The 24,784-nt window shown below is 42.5% G+C and overlaps 1 protein-coding gene across 4 annotated transcripts in view; it reads left to right on the forward strand.

The window, feature by feature from the left end:
- Nucleotides 1–24,784, forward strand: part of LOC132382047 (kazrin-like) — a 726,142-nt gene that overhangs the window by 481,999 nt on the left and 219,359 nt on the right. The window contains exon 1 of one of the 4 annotated variants that reach the window (XM_059951870.1): nt 6,626–7,372. The exons of the other annotated variants lie outside the window; for them this stretch is intronic. Within the exon in view, the coding sequence (XP_059807853.1) occupies nt 7,162–7,372 (211 nt within the window). The 5' untranslated portion in view covers nt 6,626–7,161. Of the gene's footprint in view, nt 1–6,625; nt 7,373–24,784 lie in introns of those variants that run through there. 4 annotated transcript variants of the gene reach the window in all.

The following is a 24,784-nucleotide window of genomic DNA, read 5'->3' on the forward strand; positions in this document are numbered from 1 at the left end:
TTGTATGCAGTGTTATTTCATTTTAAATGTCAAACAGGTTTTGCGGCTCCCAGTGTTTACTTTTCTGTGGGAAACGGGTCCAAGTGGCTCTTTCAGCGGTAAAGGTTGCTGACCCCTGGTCTAGGTGATGCTAAGAAAGAGTAAAGGATAGAAAACCTGCGTGGGAGTTGTTTAAAGGCAATTGACCTGTGGTTACAATATCAGGAAAGGCAAAAATCAAGGCATTGAAGGGGTATATAGCACAGGTAAAACATTAGACAGATGGGATTTCAGACGACATAAAAATAGGACAGGGCAAATTAGTGGCAATATGGAAGTACACACACATAGTTATTTATACATTAAAAACGTTTATAAAAGACCCTCTGTAGGCTGGGGTCGACCATGGATACTGCGTTCTAGTTGACTACGTAATACGCAAACTAGGGCAGTATGATGTGGAGAGCCAGCTGTTGCCCTACAAAGGAACAGCAGAGGCCGATACAGTTTGGCACCAGTGGCGTCACAGGAGTTGACAGTCAGCATTGATTTCAACATAGGGCTTAGGTACCTTAGGTACTCCAGCTATGGATTTTTCCTTGGGGTTTACTCCCAAACCCTTCCCCGTGAGTGGGTGTGCAGTGGTGGTTTGAGATCCTTTTACTAGATCTGATGAGCCCCATCTGGCCAAAGCGACTGCTTTTAAGGCATCAGTGACCCATTTTTGCCCCTTCTCCTGTCAGTAGAAATGGTTCCGCTGGGCTTAGTAGTTGAACCACAAGTGACGACCAGAAACTGGACTTGGTTGTCAGAGGCCATTTGAGATGCACACCGTTGGGAGCATTTAATAGGTAGTGGGAGCATGTCCCTCTACCACCCTGGACTATGACAACCTTCAGCAAGCAAAGTATTTATAAAATGGTTTATATATCAACATGTTAAGGAGCCATCTACCTTTTAAAGCTATTTTATGTCTTGAGTGCACAATGAAAATGGGTTAATTAATAACCCTGTAGTAGAGCGCTGTACAAAGGGCAACTGCAATATAGATTGAAACCTTGAGTTTGTGCAGCATACAATTCAACTGGAAATCAGAGTCTTAAATCTAAACAAAGAATACTCCAAAGGAAAGAGGGGTGAATTGGGAAGCTACATTAAAAGGTTAGCATGTAAAGGAATAATCATGTTTTCAACATAGAATCTTGATGGCTCGAAAGCACAACAGATAAAGTGGTGCTTTCGTGAGTGCAGGAGAAATTAAAGATGATGTTATCGGAATAGGCTTATGAAATTACAGCAGTAGGTCTAACAATTGGAGACATTTTAGAACTGAAGCAAAAGAGGAATAAGAAATCGATAAAATGAAGTCAAAATGTGGGAATAATTTGGTGAGAAAAATAAAATGGACTGTAAGTGCTTAAGCTGGTATGTCTGAAGGAAAAGACTAGAGGAACGTGTAAAAGGCAAAAAGGGACAAATGTGGGAGAATTTGTAATGGGGATTAAGGAAATGTCAGCACAATCAAACTAGTATTTGTGTCTTTTCATGAAAGAAGCTACAAATAAAGTTTTCAAAAACACCAGAGGACCAAGGGTATAACAATAAAAACTATAACAATAAAAAAAAAGAAAGTAACATTAGTAAAAAAGAAATATTGCAGAAGTTAGTGAGTCTGAAAGTACCAATGACCAGATATCCCGGAGTTTTGAAAGATATGAGAAAGGACAGGAAGAGGATAATACAATGAGCTGGGTCATTTTGGATTTTTGAAAGGAAAATCATTAATCTACTCGAGGTCCAATGATATTGTTAATTGAATAAATTATGAGGAGCTACTGGATGCAGTACATTTGGATTTACAGAAGGCTTTCCAATAAGGTCCCATACAAAACATTGTTCAATAAGGTTAAATCAGAAGGAATTGGAGGTAATGTATTGGTACAGACAGAGAATTTATTAATAGACAGAAATCAAATTGTGAGAATAAACCAGCCTTTCTCAATCTGGCAGGATGTAACCAAGTAAGGCAATAAGTGTTGCTATGACCACAGCTCTACCAATGGTAATGTTGATGGGACCAAATGTCACATTTCTAAATTTGTTGATACAAAATTAGGATTGTGTTTTATTAGGGGGATTTAATGATTTGAGGGATTTGTTAACAGACTAAGAGAGTGGATGGGAACTTGGTAGATAGAATATAATTTGGAAAAATCTGAGATCATCCATTTTGGTACAAAAGAGAAGATAAGTGGATTATTTATCATATGGTAATATATTGTGATTTATTGACCTTGATGTCCATGTCACAAGTAACTGAAAGATCACAATCAGCTGCAGTAAGCAGTTAGGAGAGCAGATAGTACTTTGAATTTTATTTGAAAGGATTTGAGTACAGGAGTAAAGAAGGCTTATAGGAATTATGTAGGGTGTTGTTGAGGCTGCACCTGGACTATTGTGCAGCTTTAGTCACCTTTCCTTAAAAAATAACTATAGGTATTATAGGAAGAATGCAGCAAATATTTACTGGACTAGTTTTAGAGATGGAGGATTTGCCAACCAAGGAGAAATTGAGTGAACTAAGCTGGTACACGTTGAGAAGATGCCTCATTGGGACTTAGAAAATCTTCGTCGTTCTACACAGGGGGTATATTTCTCCTGGATTAGAATTCTGGAACTGGGGTCAGTCGCAGAATAAGAGGTAGAGAAGGATGAGAAGACATTTCTTCACACAGAGGCTGATGAATCTTTTGGAATCTGCTGGATGGCTGTGACATTGAAATCAATCAAAACAGAGATCAATACTATTTTAATGGAATGAATGGATACAAAGATTCTATGGCTTACAGACTCACTTTAATGGATTTTACAAGTCACGTTCTCAGTATTTTTTTTGCACAGTTTGTCTTTCTTTGCACATTGGTTGTTTGTTAGTATTTTTTGTAAAATTTTATTGTATTTTTCGCTTTTAATGCCTGCAAAAAATGAATCTCAAGGTAGTATATGGTAACACGAATGTACTTCAATCTACTTTGAACTTCGGAACATGCTCGATGGGCAAAGTGGCTCACACCTGGTTTTATTTTGTTGAATATTTTGTTGTTTTCACTCTCCGCATTTTATTGAGTTTTGGGGAATGAAACTCTTCATATCTTTAAGCAAATTTTTGGAACTGTTTTCCATTTTAGAAACACGATGTCAGCAATTTGTATACCAAGGTCAGGTATAGTCTGGGTTAAATCCAGAGCAAAGTCAGTTAGAACTGGATGGTATTAAAAACAATCTCAGGTCAGGGTCAGATGCACAGCAAAGTTTAGTCTGTCCCACAACAGATTCAGTCTTAGGACACACCTCACAATACAGGTGTGAATTTGAGAAAGCAGCCTCCTTCTGGAATATGAATCAGACTATTGCCATAGCAAGAGCAATCAGACATCATTTTTGGTTAGTCCTTTTAGTCAGGGAGTTGTGGTTTGAAGCCTTACAATGGTACAGAATTTAGCTACACATCACTGGTATGGCGAAAGAGTGCTATGTTGTAGAGTTGTTAATTACACTTTAAATTATGGCTCTGCCTGCCATATGAAATCAAACATGAAGACACCTTCCCAGCGTTCGGGAACATTAACCCATAACTGTGCCTCCACCTATGCATTCTAAGTTGTCTCGCTTTTTTCGGAACCAAATGACTGTCGAAGATCTACAAAGCAACACCAGGTGCATTTACAAAACAGTTTATCAGTGACACCATACTCCCAAAACGAGGCCAGGTAGCAGCTACGGAAAAGAGTAAACAGTTGATGTTTTGGGCCGAGTCTGGAGAGCCATAATTCTGAGCTCTTTAACTGATGAGATTACCAGGTAGAAAGCAGAAAAAAAAGTTCAAGCTTGTTCTCGAAATTTTCTTGAAAAGATGCATCATTCCCTCAGATCACTGGGAATACTTGACCCCTGGCTACTCAAGGTGGAGAACTTGAGAATGGTGCTGAGAAACATAGAAAACCTACAGGTCAATACAGGCCCTTCGGCTCACAATGCTGTGCCGAACATATACTGACTTTAGAAATTGCCTAGCATTACCCATACCCCTCTGTTTTTCTCAGCTCCATGTACCTATCAGGAGCCTCTTAAAAGACCTTATCGTATCCATCTCCATCACAGTCACCAGCAGCCCATTCCACGCAGTCACCACTCTCTGCATAAAAAACTTACCCCTAACGTCCCCTCTGTACCTACTTCCAAGCACCTTAAAACGGTGTCCTCTCATGTTAGCCATTTCAGCCCTGGGAAAAAGCCTCTAACTAGCCACACGATCAATGCCTCTCATCATCTTATACACCTCTATCAGGTCACCTCTCATCCTCCAAGGAGAAAAGGCCGAGTTCACTCAACTTATTCTCAAAAGGCATGCTCCCCAATCTAGGCAACATCGTTGTAAATGTCCTCTGCACCCTTTCTATGGTTTCCACATCCTTCCTGTAGTGAGGTGACCAGACTGAGCACAGTACTCCAAGTGGGGCCTGACCAAGGTCCTATTCAGCTATAACATTTTCTTTTGGCTCTTGAACTCAATCCCACAGTTGATGACAGCCAATGGACTGTATGCCTTCTTAACCACAATCAACCTGCGCAGCGGTTTTGAATGCCCTATGGACTCGGACTCCAAGATCCCTCTGATTCTCCACACTGCCAAGAGTCTTACCATAGGACCATAGAACATTACAGCACAGAAACAGGCCCTTCGGCCCTTCTTATCTGTGCTGAACCATTTTTCTGCCTAGTTTCACTGACCTGGACCTACACCATATCCCTCCAAACCCCACTCATCCACGTACCTGTCCAAGTTTTTCTTAAATGTTAAAAGTGAGCCTGCATTTACCACTTCATCTGGCAGCTCATTCCACACTCCCACTCTCTGTGTGAAGAAGCCCCCCCCCCCCATGTTCTCTTTAAACTTTTTCCCCTTCACCCTTACTTAACCCATGTCCTCTGGGTTTTTTCTCCCCTAGCCTCAGTGGAAAAAGCCTGTTTGCATTCACTCTATCTATACCCATCATAATTTTATATACCTCTATCAAGTCTCCCCTCATTCTTCTACGCTCCAGGGAATAAAGTCCTAACCTATTCAGCCTTTCTCTGTAACTCAGTTTCTCAAGTCCCGGCAACATCCTTGTAAACCTTCTCTGCACTCTTTCAACCTTATTAATATCCTTCCTGTAGTTAGGTGACCAAAACTGCACATAGTATTACCATTAATACTATATTCTGCCATCATATTTGACCTACCAAAATAAACCACCTCACACTTATCTGGGCTGAACTCCATCTGCCACTTCTCAGCCCAGTTTTGCAACCTATCGGTCCCGCTGTAACCTCTGACGGTCCTCCACACTATCCACAACACCCCCATCATCAGCAAATTTACTAACCCATCGCTCCGCTTCCTCATCCAGGTCATTTATAAAAATCAAGAAGGGGTACAGATCCCTGAGGCACACCACAAGATCGCGTGTCAGGGGTACACAGAAGCCCAGCTTCAATGACAGGAGATCAACACCCAGTTGTCCCTTCAATCACTTCTGTCTCATCTGTTGTAGAATTTAAAAAGTCTCTCCCAAGCCTTTTAGGCTCATCAGGCCAGTGCTTATGCCGGTTTCCGTGGCATGAAGCGACTGAGAGTACGAGACTCCCCCCCCCCCCCGGGATAGGACGCCAGTCTATTGCGAGGTTAACCCCCAGCATTTTGCCGGTACCCATTTTCAGCTGGCTGGACTGGAGCAATGTGTGGTTAAGTGCTTTGCTCAAGGACATAACACGCTGCCTCGGATGGGGCTCGAACTCACGACCTTCAGATCACTAGTCCAACTCCTTAACCCCTTGGCCACGTGCCACATGTTGTAGAATTTAAAGGGTCACATTTTGTCCTCATTGGGTACCCCCTCATGGACCATGGCAGATGCAGGTCCTTGACCCCGAGGGATTTCCAGTGAAGGAATGTAATACATTATTTGCAAATCAAATTAGGTGGACTGTGATTGTGTATGATTGTAACTGACAGACCCTATTTTCACCTCATCAAGCACAATTTTCTCCTGCAACATACACACACACAAAATGCTGGAGGAACATCTATGGAAAGGAGTAAACAGTCTCCAAACTTCCTTGCGTTTGTGATACAATTTTCTGTTATTTTTTTTTGCCAGAAACTGAGAATAAAAAGACAAATTTCTTGTTAGTATTGGTTTACGACCCCACATATTGAGCTGTTGGCAAGGACTGCTTTGCTGCTGATGTGATATTCCTCACAAGCCATTTGTAGTAACAGTAAACTGACCAAACTGTGAATAAGCTTTGAATATGAAAGCTGTATCGATAGGTTATAATGACCAATCCAACCCACCCAAACTCAGTTTGATATCCAATTGGAATTTGTTTGAAAGGGTGCAAATGTACTGTATTGCTGCGGTGAGCCACTGTAATTAAAAGGAAGCTGTTACCACTTAATGCTCCTAATCGAAAGAAAAACACACCATCACAGTGAGAACTGAAAAGCTGTTGACTTTTTGGTGTGATTCCGAGTTTTTTCCCCCCAAAATGTAAGGAAAATTTGGCCAATAATCATTCCATTATCAACATGGGGGGTGGGGGAGGGATAGATATTGTCTGGTCATTTTTTTAGCTGCTTATTTAAGTTTGCTACGCACATACTGACTGTTACACGTCTTGTTTTACAACAGTTACTGCACTTTTTTGAAAAGCATTTCAGGGGCTGTAAAGCAATCTTACAAACCACGATGTTGGCGGAGTCCAATAGCAATGTGAGTTCTTTACACAAGTCATTTATACCGATTCCAGGATGCAGGTGTCAGCAGGCGTTTGGCAGCCTTGTCGACAAAAAAAATCCTGAGCCCGCGATCCTGCAGTCATCTCATAAATCCAAATGTAAACCAGACAGTGAAGAAATAAAGAGAGCTTCCCCCTGGTTCACAGAGCTGAGGCTGCCGGTGAGCCGATCTGGGAGAGGAGGTGCTCTTTTAAAACAATGGATGAAAGGTTAACAGGACCTGAGAGACAATAGGAACAGGTTGTGGGATCGGATTACAAGCTGCAAAAGGGATTTCACCCCCGAGCACCCACTCTGGCGTGAGCTCTCCCAGTCTCTCGCTGACTCCCCATGACATCATGTTCGAGCAGGGAGCCAACGTCCTGGGGGTCAAATTCCTGCCAGCGCAGGTGAAGCTCCGCCGGCTTCCTCCTGGGCTGGGAGGAGCAGGAGGAGGAGGAGCAGGAGCAGCGCACGGTGACACGGAGAGGAGCTGGGAGAGGATTCTCCCCCGTCCACCCGCGCACACAACGGGCCTGCTCGGGGCGATGAAGTCGGACAGGGAAGACTGTGAGTGCTGTGGGGTCGGGGTGGGAGAGGGATGAACGTGGACCCCGCCGCCGGCTGCCGATGCGCCCGGCCTGCTCTCGGCCGCCGACCTGGATCTCACCCCGCCGCATGAGAGCCGGCGAGAGCTCCAGAGTAGCCGGCCGTTCTGCCCCTTCTGCCCTACTACCCCTTCCCGGAGCTGGGCTCTCCCGACCCATTCACTTGTCTCGCTCCCATTCCTCAAGCTACTGAAACTTTCTGTCAGCTCGTTTGATTATTTTTATTGCGCCCCCGCCCACAACACGTGGTCCGATTCCTCAGCAGTTTTTTTTTGGGGGGGTGTTGCAGATTGACTTAGATTTCTACTATCTTTTGATTCCTCAATTCAAGTCGAGTTTAACGTCAGGTACACAAGTGCTGCGAGGGAAAAAATATAATGGAAATCTTTCCCGCAGCAGTATCAGAGGCGCATAGGTTTGACAAAGCATAAATTATTTAAGCCAGTAAAGAGAAGAACAGACTTTTTTGTGCATCGCTGTGTGTTTTGTATAATGGAAGACAAGTCATTTGCTGAGTTATAGAGTAATACAATACGGAATCAGGCCCTTCTGCTGGAAATCCTCCCTGCTAGTCCCAGTTGTCCGTGTTCGGTCCATAATCCTCCAAGCTCTTGCCTCTGTCCATTCCTCTGGTACTCACTGTAAAGAAGTAACTTCTCAAGTCTCTTTTAAATCTCCCCCTCTTATTTTGTATCCGTGCCTTCTCGTTTTGAGCTCTCCAAACCGGCGGAAGTCTATGATTTTATAAACTATTATAAGTTCACCAAGAGCTTGAGGTCTGAAGCCAGGCAAATAGCCCCTCCCTTAATGTCAATAAGACAAAGGAGATGGTTACAGACTTAAGGCAAACTTACATCGGCAGCACAGCAGTAGAAACGGCAAGAAGTTTTAAACTTCTCGAGTGCACATCACACACAGCCTCTCGCGGTCCCAGAAAACATCCTGCACAGTCAAAAAAGCTCATCAAGTGCCTCGACTGTTTGAGGAGGCTGATCCATCGACAGGTCGTTCTACAGATGCACAGTAGGGAGCATCCAAACGAGCGGGATTACTGCTTGGTACGGAAACTGCACTGTGGTGGACAGGAGATCTCTACAACAAATGCCCCAGGCATCGCTGGTACCAGCCTACCTGCCATCAAGGGCATACGTACTGAACCGTAGCACTCACAAAGTGCTGCAGGTTCCTGAAAGGTGTCAGGAAGGAGCCCACCCACCCTGCTCATACACATCAGGGAGGAGGCTATGTAATATCAATGCCAGGACCACCAGACGCAAAAACAGTTATTTTCCCCAAGCAGTAAGGCTGATCAACACCTCCACCCACCAGTCCACCACTATTTTATTATTCCCTGTCAGTCATTTTATGTAGAGGCAACTCTAATTTTGTAGACATACAATCTCTCCCCCCTCCCTCCCCCTTTGTTGTGTGTTTTTGTTATTATTGTGTTCTTTATCCTTTGTAGTATTATTTATGCTTCACTTATCTGCAGTGACAATTCTTTCATTCTCCTTTACATTTGTGTACAGGAAATGACATTAAGTGATCTTGATCTAATTCTACAATCTAGTGTGGCCAGCCTTTCCCCAAAACTCAGGACCCCTAGTTCAGATCCTGAACGTGGAGGTTGTGGGACTTGAGGCTTCTATACCTCCTGCCTGAGCACGTGACCCAGAGGGTGGGGGTCCGGATGAAAGGAGCTGCCACCTTGCAGAAGAGCCTTGGGTGGGTGCTGTCATTGTGGAGAGGGCTGAGCCCACCACCCTTTATAGCCTCGTGCGTCGCTATGCATTGGAATTACATACCAGCCTATGATGCCTCTAGTCAAGTTTCTCACAACAGTATATCAGTAGAAATTTGTGACATGCCAAACTCCCTTGAGCTTCTAATAAACTCGAGGCACTGGCTCATCTTCTTTGTGTTTGCAGCAATGTGCTAGACTCGGGACAGGTTACCTGGGCTGTTAACACCCAGGAATTTGAAGCTTCTAACTCTCTCCACTCTGACTCACCAATGAAAACGGGCATGCTTGTCCCAGCTCTCCGCCAGCTTTTAATTCCAGGCTTTAATTGTAAGATGATGACTTCTTATCCTGGACTCCCCACTAGGGGAAATGGTTTTTGTCAATCTGATAAACTCGCTTAATCAAACTACAGAGTTTAATTAATTCTCCTTCATCTCTTATCCTCAAAGGACCATAAACTTGGACTCTACAACCTGTTATGATTTTATTTTTTTTATGTCTGGTATTATACTGATGAGCTTTTGCAGGAGGAATGTGTGGTTGAATTGGTAAATATAATCAGTCATGGTGATGATGCCATCTATAGTTAAGTATCACACTGAAATACCGGTTCTCATGTGGTGCTCTGGGTGGGAGGTGTGGCTAACAATTGCCCAAGTACTTGCCAGGAGTACACAGTGCTAAATGGACAAGTGGATCAACTTAAGAAAGACATATGGTCTTTTGAAAGAGCCACTTTAAGTAAAGCAAAGAAAAAAAAACTACTGTTGTAAATCTGAAATAAAAGCAGAAAAATTATAGAAAAATTCAACAGCCAGGGCACGTCTGTGCAAATTAAAATAGAGTAACATTTCCTGTCAACAAAAGGTCTTTGTCCTGAAATGTTTACCCTCTTTCTTTTTCCACAAATGCTGTCTGAGCTGGTGAGTGTTTCCGTCATTTTATGCTGGTTTAAAATAGCTTGTAAATGTGTTTACGAATGTATTTTCTTCTCACTTCTGAAGCACAGTGCATTAGATTACTGAGAGAAGGTGTTAGGAGGTGCTAAAATGCCATATTCTGGAGTTAATGTTTTGTAGAGATCAAATACTCTTTAAGAAGGATTGCGGGAAGGTTGCCAGCACCTGCTGGCTAGATTGAAACCTGTCTTTATTGAGTGCTTTGAATTAATAGTTTAAACCAGGAGAGATCTTCAGTTAGTCAAGGATATGGTGTGGGGAAAACTACTCATCAATGTGGATTTGTTACCTAGAAATGTACATATTGCCATACAAACAAAAAGCTGGAACAACTCAGCAGGTCACATAGCATCTACAGACAGCAATGGCCCTTTGAGGTTTTGGGCCAAGACCTATCATCAGGACTCGTGATCATAGCCCAAAATGATGCCTGTCCATTTCCCCTCAATGATGCTGCCTGACCTACTGACTTTCTCCAACATTTTATGTGTATTGCTTGTTTTCCAGCATCTTCAGTCTCTCTAAAGTCTACATATTGCAGTCAGTCTTGTGGTTTATTGAACATGTGACACTTCCTACAACTTGTATCAGATTAACTGTTTAAAGGCAAGGGCAGTAGAAACTGTACATTGTCATGTTCAGAATCAGAATCAAGTTGAATATCATAAGCATTTTATGTGTGCTGTTTGAATTTCCAGCATCTGCTGATTTCCTTGTGTTTGATCATCAGCATACGTTGTGAAATTTCTTGTCTTTGTGGTAGCAATACAATGCAATATATAATAGCAGTAAAAAGTGAATTACAGTAGATACATATAAATATATATATATATAAAATAGTTAAATATGTAGTGCAAAAGTGGAAATAAAACAAAAAGTGAGGCGTTGTTCATGGGTTCAATGTCCATTCAGAAATCAGATGGCAGAGGGTAAGAAGTTGTTTCTGAATTGTTGAGTGTGTGCCTTCAGGCTTCTGTATCTCCTTTCTGATGGTAGCAGTGGGAACAAGGCATGACCTGGGTGATGGGGGTCCTTAGTGATGGATACTATCTTTTTGAGGCATTGTTCCTTGAAATTGTCTTGATGGAGGCTAGTGCCCATAATGGAGCTGATTAAGTTTACAACTCTCTGCAGCTTATTTCGATCCTGTGCAATAGTCACCCACCTCCACCTACACACCAGACGGTGATACAGCCAGTTAGAATGCTTTTCCATGATAAATCTGTAGAAATGTGCGAGTGTCTTTTGTGACATATCAAATGCCCTCAAACTCCTAATGAAATACAGCCGCCGTCGTGGCTTCTTTATAGCTGCATCGTTCTGTTGCTCATCAGTGGCTGTACGTTGTTGGACTGTTGTGCTGTTAAGTGAAGTTTCAACTACGCTGAGGCCTGTTTAATCAATGTGTCTGGTCATTCTGTTCCAGTGCTTTTATCCACTTAGTAAATTGGCAGAAAGGGCCATAAGGATTGAGGAGGCATTATCTGGAAGTATATCATATGATTATTTGCCTGCTTTAGTGCTCATAATTCAAATAGTTTTATTTCAATTTTATTTTGTAAAGTAAATCATGGAACTCCATTCTTTAAGCAACTGTTTCACATAAGAGAAGTCCTGGCTCTACCCAACATGTCTGGTAGAACACAGAAGAGTACACCACAGTTTTGTGCTAAACCAGCTAAAAAATAAACCAAAACTGTGCAAACACTAATCCCCCCCCCCCTTATCTACACCATCCCCATGGGATTGGTGAGGGTAGGGCAGTGGATGTTGTCTACATGGATTTTAGTAGGTCATTTATCAGAGTCCTTCAAGGGAGGCTAATACAGAAGATTAAGATGCATGGGATCCGTGACGAATTGGCTGTCTGGATTCAGAACTGGCTTGAATTAGAAGATAAAGGGTAGTGGTTGAAGGGACTTATTCGAGCTGGAAGTCTGTAATTAGTGGAGTTCTGTGGGGATCTGTGCTGGGACCTCTGCTGTTTGTGATGTATATAAATGCCCTGGATGAAAATGTAGATGGGTGGGTTAGTACATTTGTGGATGATACCAAGATTGGTGGAGTTGTGGATAGTGTAGAAGACTGATCACAACACAATATACAGTTCCAAGAAAAAGTTCATGAACCCTTTGCAATTACAGGGTTTTATGCATTAATTTCTCATAAAATGTGGTCTGATCTTAATCTCAGTCACAATAATTGACAAACACAATCTGCCTAAACTAATAACACACAAACAATAGTACTTTTCATGTCCTTACTGAACATATTGTTTAATCATTCACAGTCCATGCTGGGAAAAGAATGTGAACCCTTTTGTTTAATAACTGGTAGAACCTCCTTTAGCAACAATAACCTCCACCAAACATTTCCAGTAGCTGCTGATCAGAATTGCAAAACAGCGAGGAGGAATTTTAGACCGTTCCTCCATATAAAACTTACAGCTCATCAACATTTCTGATACCTTGCATGAACAACCCTCTCAGGTCATGCCACAGCATCTCAATTGGGTTAAGATCTGGACTCTGACTTGGCCATTCCAAAACACAAACTTTCTTCTTTTTAACCTATTCTGTTGTTGATTTACTCATGTGTTTCAGATCATTGTCTTGTATCATCCAACTTCTGTTAAGCTTCAGGTGACTGACCACGATCCTGACATTCTCCTGTGAAATTCTTGATACAATTTTGAATTAATTGTTTCCCTCAATGATTGTAAGCTGCCCAGGCCCTGAGGCAGCAAAGCAGCCCCAAACCATGATGTCCCCTCCATCAAGTTTCACAGTTGGGATGAGGTTTTGGTGTGCAGTGCCCTTTTTCCATCAAACATAGCGGTATGCATTTCTGCCAAAAAGTTCAACTTTTGTCTCATCTGTCCACAGAACACTGTCCCAGAAGCATTGTGGAACATCCAGGTTGTCTTTCGTAAACTTGAGATGTGCAGCAATGCTTGTCTTTGGAGAGCTGTCCATGAGTGCCATTCTTGGCTGCTATCCTTGGGTTCTTTTTCACCTCCTTCAGCATTGCACGTTGTGCTATTGGTGTGACCTTTGCAGGATCTCCTCTCCAAGGGAGGGCAGGAACAGTATTGAATTTCCTCCATTTGTAGACAGTTCCTTTTACTATGGACTAATGACCACTCAGTTCTTTAGGAATGCTTTTCTAGCCTTTTCCAATGTCATGCATCTCCACAGTTCTTCTAAGTTCCTCTGGAAGTTGTTTAATGAAGGCATGGTGCAAGGAAACAGATCATTCTTGAGAAGAGCAGGCTCTGTCAGAAACCTGACTTAGTGTGTCTTTTTTATAGGGCAGGGCACCTCTACAATCCACACTTCCAACCTCATCTCATTGATTGGGACAGCTGATTCTAAATAGCTTTGCTGGAGGCATTATCCCAGAGGTTCACATACTTCTTTTGAACCTAGTCTGTGATTGTTTAAATGGTGTACTCAGTATTAATGAGATGTACAATTGTTCGTGTGTTATTAATTTAGGCTGATTGTGTTTGCCTATTATTGATGATGATCAGACCACATTTTATGAGTAATTAATGAAGAATACAGGGTAATTGCGAAGGGTTCACAAACTTTTGCTTCTAACTGTAGATGAGTTACAGATTGTGGCCTGAGAAAAGGCAGATGGAATTTAATCAAGATAAATATGAGGTGTTGCACCTCGGTAGGGCAAATGCAAGGAGACCGTACGTACACTGTTAGGGGCAAATGAATACAATGGTTAGGTAACAACCTTTCAGACAAATTTGGCCTACTGTAATTTGTTCACCGCTGAAGCATGTCTACACAGGCAACATCTTCCTGGCCCTGGACAGTCACTGGAGCATCTGGATGGTAATGACACCTTTATTAAACTCTGGTTTATTAACTACAGTTCTGCCTATTATTTCAGGTGAACTCATCACCAATCTCTAGACCTTGGGAGTCAATAGCTCCTGAAACTGCAATCAATAAGGATAGGTGGCAACACTACAAGCCTGATTATTCTAAACATTGGTGCTCAACAAGACTGCATCATCAGTCCCCACTCTACCCACTATACACTCATGAAGGTGTAGCCAGATTCTGCTCTGAATTCATTTATAAGTTTGCAGATGATATCACCGTAGTGGGCCTTATCTCCAGCAATGGGAAGTAGAGTGCACAAAGGAGCTAAATAATACGGTGTCATGACATCAGCATTTCTTTCAAAGTCAGCAAAAGAAAAGAGCTGGTCATTGACTTCAGGAAGGTGGGGGGGGGGGTTTGCGGTGCAGTATTTCTGTTTATGTCAAATGTGTTGAGGTTATGAGTGTTCCTAGGAATGAACATCACCTGTCTGTCCAGCTCCTACCACATAGACACCACAGCCAAGAAAATTCACCAATGCCTCTACTTTCTCAGAAGGCTAAAAAAATGTGGCTTGTCCCCATCAACACTTAACAATTTTTATTGATGCACCACATGAAACATCCTGTCTGGATACATAACAGTTTGGTATACCAGCTTCTCTGCATGTGATGTAAGAAACTGCAAAGAGTCGTGGACTCAGCTCAGCATATCACTGAAACCATGGATTCTGTTTAGAATCCTTGCTGCCTTAGTAATACAGTCAGCATAATCAAAGACCCCTCTTCCTTTGGGCAGGAAATACAAAAGTACTCAAGGATTGTTTCTACCCCACTGTTCTAAGACAATTGAATGGTTCCCAATACTGGTAAGATAGACTCTTGATCTCACAATCTACTTCATTATTATCTTCATCGAGCAGCTCCGCTGCATCCACCACCAAAAGCGGAACTTCCCGGTGTCAATTCTAATTCCCGTTACAGTTCCAACATGCGGCTCCGTGTTCTCCTTTTGTGCCAAGATGAGGCCACTGTCAGGGTGGAGGAACAACACTTTATGTTCCGTCTGAGTAGCCTCCAACCTGATGACATGAAAATCAATTTCCCCTTCTGGTTTAAAAAAAAACTGTTCCTCTCCGCCGTTCTTCTATTCCCCACTCTGGCCTTTTACCTCTTCACACCTGTCTATCATTCCCCACCTGGGTCCCCTCCCCCTTCCCTTTCTCCTGTGGTCCACTCTCCTCTCCCAATAGGTTCTTTCTTCTCCAGCCCTTGACCTTTCCCACCCACCTGGCTTCACCTATCACCTTCTAGCTATGCTCCTTCCCCTCACCCTGCCTTTTTATTCTAGCATCTTCCCCCTTCCCTCTGAGCCCTGAAGAGGGGTCATTGATTGTTTATTCGTTTCCACAGATGCTGCCCGACCTGCTGAGTTCCTCCGGTATTTTGCATGCGTTGCATTATCTTGCCCCTTATTGTTTACCTGTATTGCACTTTCTCTGTAGCTGTTACACTTCATTCTGAATTCTGCTTTTGTTTTACCTTGTCCTACTTCAATGCACTGGGTAATCATTTTATCTATCAGAACAGTATGCAAGACGAGCTTTCCACTGTACCAAAGTACATGTGAAAATAGTAAACCAATCCCACTTGCAATTCCATTTCTAGCATGACCTCCCACACTCACATATTCATGCCTCAGTCAATAAAGGAAATTATCTCCCGTCCTAAGCAGTTTTAATCACCTTATCTATCTGCCCTTTTACCTGCAGGGATTCTGTTGCTCAACGTTAGCATATTCTGATATTTATTGTGTATTCTCTTGTTTGCTCTGTACTATCTCGCTTCTCCAGGCTGAATTCTATTTGCCACTTCTGTGCCCACCCAATTGATATTTCAACTACTTAGAATTCTCTTGCCTATCAATGCTGCCAAATTTTCAACCCCCTACAGTTAAATGTAAATCATTGTATAGTCCATAAGAACAAATGGCTAAATATCGTGCCCAGGGGGACCTTGCTTCATATTCCCATCGAAAAGAAAAACTTGTCTTCCATTATCCTTTGGCTTCTGCTACTGAATCAGTTTTTAATCCAGCTTGTCATTTTGCATTGAGTCAGGTTTTTCCTTTCTTAATTAATCTGTCATTTCGGAGTTTGCCAAACACCCCAGGCATTTGAAAATGACACTTGGAGCCTGGACTGCCTCCCTTTAAGAGCTTGGGATGCATTTTATCTTAGGCCTAACAATTTATCCATTTCTATAGAAGTGGGACCTTTGCTGCAGCCTCTCCCGCTCTGCTATTATTTCCAGCAGTCTTCCTCCCTAATGTCAAAACTATAAAAGCTGCCTCTTCTGTGAAGACATGCTAATTATTCATTCTGAACTTTACATGTCTGCTGCCCCATACTCATGCTAATATTTTGATCTCTGCGGAAACACTGATTGCTTTCTGATTCTCTCTTCACACCATTATAGAACATATCGTTTGAATTGATTTTTACTTTCTGGCTTACCTTTTTATGTCTGTTCTTTGTCTTCCTAAATTTGTTTCTTATTTCACTTCTCTATGACTGTGGGCTCTCAGTATCTGTCCTAAATTTCCATTGTTTTGGCTTATCCTGCCTTGTGAGTCCCACTGTATCTGTGAAAGTCCAGAATTGGAAGCTGAAGCTCATTGGATGCCTCCCTTTGTTCTGACATGGATATACCCTTTAAACGAATGTTGTCATTCCATTTCCATTAAATCATATCTCAGCCGAACAAAATTGGCGTCACTCCAATTTAGATTACATACCCTGGTTTGTCTGTGTCTTTTGCATATCTACTGTAGGAGCCATGCATCTATTCTCTATCTGCTTTGTATTCTGTATCACGTGTTTATTATGGTAACTAAATACGCGACTTTCAGGAACCTGACGGTAAAATAATTGTTCCTGGACCTGGCGGTGTGGAAGGCTCCTGCACCTTCTTCCTGATGTTGACAGCCAGAAGAGAGCATGTCCTGGATGATGGGGACTCCTTGTAGATGTGCCCAACGGTGAGGGGGGCCTTTCCTGTGATTGACTGGTCTGAAACCACTACATTTTTGTAGGATTGGATAGGTCAGTATGGACCATCCTTACCTGTTTGCAGATTCTCTCCCCAAACCTCATAGTGGAAAGCACAAATATTGTGATTTTTTTTTGATACAAATGCCTTCTCCTGGTCCAAACTGCACAACTTGACTGGAATCTCAGATTTGGATTTATAGCCATCAGTCTTGCTACAATTGACACAGCACAGGGATAGTCGCAACAGGAAGGAAAGAATTTTATCTTTTGTAGAGAAACACCAGTTTAGTAATTCTAATTTTTTTTCTTTGAAAAGGGAAGAGAATTGAAATTGTAGAGGACCATTGGAATGTCCCAAACTACTTCACATCCCAGTAGTTTCTCTTTGCTGCAAATGCAGTGTGACAGTATATTCACAGCAAGATCTCACATGGAGGGATCGATCTGTTTGACTGTCATTAATTCAAGGATATACACTTGTTAGGAATGTCCTCCTGTACCTAGGAAAGTGGCCACTGAGTTTATGTTTGTGGCCTTCTGCTGGTGCAGTCCATCCACTACAGTGTTCAATGTATTGTGCATTCAGAGATACTCTTCTGCACACCACTGTTTTAATGTGTGGTTATTTGAGATACTGTCGCCCTCCTGTCAGCCTGAACCAGTCTGGCCACTCTTCTCTAACCTCTCTCACTTAGAAGGGGTTTTCACCCGCAGAACTGCCACTCATGGGATCTTTCTTTGTTTCTCGCACCATTCTCTGTAATATCTAGGGACTGTTGTCCGTGAAAATCCCAGGAGATCTGAAGTTTCTGAGGTACTCAAACCACCCCACCTGGCACCAATAATCATTCCACGGTTAAGGACACATAGATCGCATTTCTGTTGTTGAACATCTGAACAACAACTGAACCTCTTGACCATGTTAGCATGCTTTCATGCATTGAGTTGTAGCCATATGACTGGCTGATTAGATATTTGCATAAATAAGTAGGTGTACAAGTATACCTAATCACGTGGCCACTGAAAGTACAATAAGGAACTTGGGGATTGCTGTCCAGTTCGTACCTGAAATAGTTTTCTGGGATCTTTTGTCCACCTATGAGATTATTTGGGGTTCTTTGGTTAGTATCTCAGCTAAAGCAATACACTTAAGACAGAACAGCATTCCATCAATACAGCACTGAATATTAGCCCAAGCTGAGATATTTACTTGTCTTTACAATAATTTCAGATCCTGCAATAACCAACGTTGACTGCATTATGAGATGATATACTCTGCACTGGGATCATTTCAATGCCCCAAGATTTTGTCACTGTTTCTCCACCTTCATGCGATGTGACATTGCCAGCTAGCTGCTTTGCAAGATTGATTTACAACATTGATGTGCAAGTTATGGATTGTCAGTAGGGAGCGATGTAAAGTGCGGATCGTAAGATCACATTGCCAGATGTACCAGGGTGTAACTATCAGTTACTGAAGAGTGATCAGATCACCAGGTCTTGTAGCAATGTCCTCCACACTGTGGTTTCATTATCTTAAATTATAATCAGAATCAGGGTTAATATCACCAGTATATGTCATGAAATTTGTTGTCTTTGCAGCAGCAATCCAATGCAATACATATAATAGAAAGAAACACTGAATTACAGTGTATGTGTGTGTGTGTATGTATATATATGTATGTATGTATATTTATTTATTTATTTATTTATTTTAGTAGCTAAATAAGCAATGTAAACATGGAAATAAGAAAGTAGTGAGGTTGAATGTCCATTCAGAAATCAGACAGCAGAGGGGAAGAGGCTGTTCCTGAACCGTTGAGTATGTGCCTTCATGCTCCTGTACCTCCTCCGTGATGGTTGCAATGAGAACAAGGCATGTCCTGGGAGATGGGGGTTCTTAATGATGGATGCCTTTTTGAGGCATCGCTCCTTGAAGATGTCCTGGAACCTCGGGATATTCCCATGTCGCAGAGGAAGCTGGAAGCTGCTATTCTCAATCAACATCCACTTCCAAACTTTCCAGCAGAAATGCTAAAAGGGAAGGAATGTGCTCTTTTTGAGCAGTGTACTGGATAGCAAAATCAGGCAGAGACAACAGGCCCTTGTGTGATAGATACACACTGGTGAAACAGAAAGCAAAAATCCACATTTAGACTTCTACATTATTGTTTGAGATCTCAGGTATGGGCACCTGTAGAGCTGAACCTCATCCAACAGCAATTTCTTCAGGAGGCTGGGAACAAAAACTGCTCAAAATTTGATTCTGTTGGTGTTCGTCAGTCGCAAGTAGGGTTGTATGTGTGTAGCACTTTCCCGTAGCCAGTTCAGTGGTTATGTACGGATCCACGGCAACAAGTTGAACATAGATCAAATTAAACAAGTAAATCAGAGGGAGATTATGTAGGTCTTTTTCACGGTAATTTAGATGTTCTGTTCAAATCCTCAAGTATGCTTTAAATCCAACGCATTCAGACACTGAGGGATTGATATCACTGAGCCAAGCTGAATATCAGTGTTGACTAATGTGTAGGGATATGTCTTTTCTGGTTAAATAATTCAGACTCCCTTCAATGCAAATCACAGGGGTAAAATTCTGTGAAATATGATCGCTGTCACTTTCCCATTGCCTGCAGTCTCTCGACGTGACTGCGTGGGTGTCACATTACATTAAATGTGATTACTCGGCGAAACCTTTCAACACAATCGAGTTCCCCATTGACGTTTAAAACTAAACATTTGCAGAGGATTTGGATTTATCTACCCACCCCTTTTTTTTAATTGTAAAATATGCACATTGGCCACTGACTGGGAATCCAACCAAAGGAAGCCTTTTGCCCCAGTGAAGGGTTGTCAACAAGAGATTTAGGGCTTCCGCCTCCTCCCTGATCCCTGACCCAATTGTTCGATACACCTAACATCCTGAAAGTGGATGCTTTGAGTGCCTGCTGTGATATTTGTGTATAATAATTTTGACCCAGTAAATCAAGTGCCCTGATTTTGTACAAGCAAGCTCTGTGCAAACACACAGTACTGTAAAGGCAGATTTATACTTCTGCATCGCATCTACGCCATAGGTACCGTGTAGAAACCCCACTGTGTTTTGGCGCACACCAACGGCGTAGAGCCTATGCAGAAGTATAAATCAGCCTTAAGTGTGTATGCAGACACTCACATTTTCTGGGTGTGCATAGACACGTTCTAAATATGTTAGCTATGAGCACGGACACGCATGTTCTTTGCACAAGCAGTCCTGGTGTGTGAACACGCGCTGAGCAGGCATGCTCGTGTTCAAAACACATATTAACAACACGTGCTAACGTACGCTAAGCAGATGTGCATGCCAGTCAATACTTGAAGCACATGCATGGGCGAAGCACAGTTGCAAAAATGCTATTTATATATGTAGGTTAATTGTCCGTGGAGACAGTTAATCAGGAAGTCATTAGCACCATATGGAAATACAGTGAGCTCAGGTCTTGAATCGCCTGTTGACCTGAGCTTTATCCACAGTGTAATCAGTTGAGTTGAATATGATGTTCTCCTGAGGGGTTGTCTGTTGCTGGATCTTCAGGTAAAAGCTGATCTGTGATCCACATGCTCTAGCTCGGGGCTTCCACTCCTCATATCCTGCCCCTTCCACTACTTGCTGATCGCCACAGGACCTAATCCAGGACATTAGGGTGAATTCCCTTAATGAAGAAAACCTATGCATGACTTCTTTTTAACATGAAGTACAAAGTAGGGATGGGTTTGCTTTGTTGATGACTCTCCATGCTGCAGCCTATGATAGTGAGCCAATTTGCAGACAGCAAATTCCCATTGAAAACAATGACCTGTTAAATCCTTGCCCAACGACGGATGTTTCTCTGTGTGCGCATGAACAATTTGGAAATTTTTCGTGTGAATGTAGGCACCCTGAACCAGCTTCTCAATAATCTTTTCAGGAAATGAGTGTGATACGGAATCCTTAATGGAGTCCATCCAGGGTGTGCAGATTTGTGCAAAGGCTCACTCTACATGGGAAATCTGCAACTTTGGACATGCCGCAGGATTGGCTTCATTGATTTCATCAGACAAGAATAATTGTGAGATACTAAGATAAATGGTATTTTCGGGGTTCTTTAATTACTGCAGGTGGGAGCTCTAGAATATGAGAGAGAATTTCTTGGTACTGAGTTGAGAACAAATTCTGGGCAAGTCAACCTTTAATAACATTGTTTAAGGTTAATTTTGTCGAGGATAGCAGGGATAGCTCCACTGGTTTTCTCTGTCTTTATGCTGCAGGGGCATTTACTCTCCCTCTCTCCTTCTCGAAGAGCCGTCTCAGGAGTCAAACTTATTGAAACATATTGTGAGGTTCCTCATTTGCGTTAACAGCCAACACACCCGAGGGCGTGCTGGGGGCAGCCTGCAAGGGTTGCCACACATTCCAGTGCCACAACAGTATGAGCCCACAACCCTCAACAGAACACAACAAGCAACTAACAACATCGGCGAAAAAAAGCCTGTTACTTCCATCCTTGCTCATACCATAGCCCTGAACCCCAGGCCCAAGCCACTACCGGCGAGAGATGGCTCAAAGACAACGTAAATGGGACCTCAACTTTATTGCACCTCTTTCTGTCTACTGCTTAACAGTTTATGGAAACCTTTTTACTTATTTAGGAATCCAGTGAAGTCTGTATCAATGTACTGCTGCCGCAAAACAACAAATTTCACGACATACACCAGTGATATTAAACTTGATTCTGATTTTACCCCCTGGTCTCACTCCATCCATGACAAGCTGACATATTCCAATCAAGCAGCGCAAATGACAGAATGAAGCTTTTATTTTCAAACCCAGATTCTGGACTTCTGCCTGCGACTGGTTTCTAAGATACAATTGTAGAAGCCGATTGGAAGTCTTAACTGAAAAGCATCTGGATAAATGAGGTCTTCAGCTGAGACCATAGTTAAGCCACAGGGTTTATTTTAATAGGTCTGGTTTGGTAATGAACCACAGACATGCTCTTTAGCTCAACTAACTGATGAGCTTCATATGGGAGCATTAGTGGGGGCTCCTTCACTGCTTTGATACGTTAAGGGGAAGGATAGGTGGCTTTTTATTAACCACAGTAAACATTAGTGTTTGAATTAGGGGGGAGGCAGTGTGGGATTGATTACAGAGGTGGGGGTTTTGTTACCAGGTACTTTGTTATTTGCAGCTGATGTAGAATTGATGAAATTCACTGCTTTTAATCCTTGCTAATACGCTGTTCTGATCCGGTGATTCTTGCAATATGAAACTTTGATGGGTGGGAATGTCAGGCTGCAATAGGCTGTTTCACACCACCAGCTACCTTACATTAATCTTAATGGTTGCTGTGCTAGTGGTGCAGGATCTGTTAAGGCAAGTAGAGTTTGGTCATTGATTTCTCTCTCTCTTCTATTCTCACTCTTCCCAGATAAATGTAAGTTTCTGATATACCAGTGCTTGCTTTGAAATGGCACTTTGTCATGTAGTGAAATCCCAAACCCTTTTCACCCACTGGCATTATTGTGCACCAGTACAGTAACTGATGGAGCGTAGCTATTGGCAACAACTACTTTGAATAGCCTGTTGGGGCCCATTAAATGAGATGCTATTGACTGCATTCAAAAGGGAATGTTGGTAAAAGCAAAAACAATAGGTGTGACCAGACTGTGGATTGCTTGTCTATTCTTTAAATCTCTTCCCCATCTCTCCTGGGCAATAGAGTGAATCAGGTGCCTGATTCCAGCTGTCCATTATGCGCAGACTTGTATAGCACAGACAGAGGTCATTTATCTTATCGTACCTCTGCCAGCACATTGAAAGGTTAATTCAATTCCTCTGACTGTCCACAACTGTGCAGTTTCCTTTTATAAGTTATTATTGAATCTGCATCCATCACATTTCAACAATGCATTCTGGTTTTATTGACTAATTGACTGATTGAGGTACGGCGTGGAATAGGCCCTTCCAGCTCTGCCACCCCAGCAATTTAATCCTAGCCTAATCATAAGGCAATTTACAATCACCAATCAATCTATCAACTGGTACGTCTTTGGAGGAAACCCACGCGGTCATGGGGAAAATGTACAAACAGTGGTGAGAACTGAATTTGGATTACCTATACCGGGGGTCGGCAACCTGCGGCTCCCGAGCCATTTGTGGCTCTTTCACCTCTGTGCTGCGGCTCCCTGTGGCTTTGGGAAATAATTGGTCAGTATTTAATTAAAATGTATTTTATGTTAGTTTGTTAGCTTTTGAAATGTAATTATGGTGATCTTGTACATTTCCTGCCACATCCGAAACGGCTCACAATTAGCCGGCATTCCGGCTAAGGGAGATAGCCTACGGGGGTTTGTGAGTACGCGTCTTTTGCAGCATCTGCGTCCATGGGGGCTGGGTTGAGGGAGGCTTAAAAGCAAGGCTGTTTAGTTCGAATAAAGCTATCTTTGACTGCAGTTTACTGACACCGCTACAACGTGTTTTTATCGCTGGCTGTCCAGACGGAAGGTGCTGAAACGCTTTGTCGCGTGTCTGGAAGAAGTGAAAACTTTCCTGGGCAGCAAAGGGCTCACCTTTCCTGAGCTGGAACAGCCAGAGTGGCTGGAAAAGCTACACTTCATGGTAGACATGACAGCGCACCTGAACACGCTGAACACAGCTCTTCAGGGGAAAGGACGTACAGCCCTGCACATGTTGGAGGATGTTTTGGCATTCGAGCGCAAGTTGACAGTGCTTGCCAGAGATTTACAGAAAGGCACTTTGTCTCACTTCCCCAATTTGAGAGAGTTCAAACAAGGTCACGACATGATAATTTCGGAGTATTTACATTCTGCAATCATCGCAATGCAAACATCGTTTGGGAAACGCTTCTGTGAGTTCAGAGAGGAAAAAAACACATTATCCTTCCCGGTCACTCCCTTAAGCATCGATCCTTCCCTACTGAATACGACTGCATTGGCAGGTGTGAGTCAACCTGACCTTGAGATGGAACTGGCCGACATAGCCGACAAAGACATATGGGTGTCCAAGTTTAGACGCTTGACAGCAGACCTTGAAGATGTTGCCCGTCAGAAGGCCGTTCTTGCTCAGAAACACAAATGGAGTGATATTGAAAACCTCACAGATGACAGCTTGCGATCCTGTGTAAAGATGAAGGTGACATCATACAGCCCTGATGTGCAGACGCTGTGCGCTGAGGTCCAGGAGCAGAAATCCCATTAACCAAGTATGATAAATATTTTAATTGCCTATTATTTTACTTATATTCATATTTTTTCATAGTTCAGTGAAATAGTCCTTTCATTTTTCAGGATGACAGCTGGCTGACGTTATTTTTGGTTTGCTGCTGGCGGAAAATTTAAGTTCGGCGTTTTTCATAAATACAAGAAGGACTCAAATAGACATTGAATATTTTACTTAAAAGTAACTTTCAACCCAACGTCTTTTTTTCGGAGTTCAAAATGTTTTTGTTGCATGCAGAAATGTAATTTCGTTTTCTCTGCAGGAGTTCATCAATTTCATAAATGCAACACATTATAGTTTGTTTATACATAGCATAAAGGCAAAAAAAAACGTTGTATGCAGTGTTATTTCATTTTAAATGTCAAACGGGTTTTGCGGCTCCCAGTGTTTTCTTTTCTGTGGGAAACGGGTCCAAGTGGCTCTTTCAGTGGTAAAGGTTGCTGACCCCTGACCTATACTGTCAAGCATTGTGCTAACGACTATGCTACCTTCTCACCCTGTGCTTGTTATGTC

This window comes from Hypanus sabinus, chromosome 27 (assembly GCF_030144855.1).
Source record: "Hypanus sabinus isolate sHypSab1 chromosome 27, sHypSab1.hap1, whole genome shotgun sequence".
In the NCBI taxonomy this organism is placed as follows: Eukaryota; Metazoa; Chordata; class Chondrichthyes; order Myliobatiformes; family Dasyatidae; genus Hypanus; species Hypanus sabinus.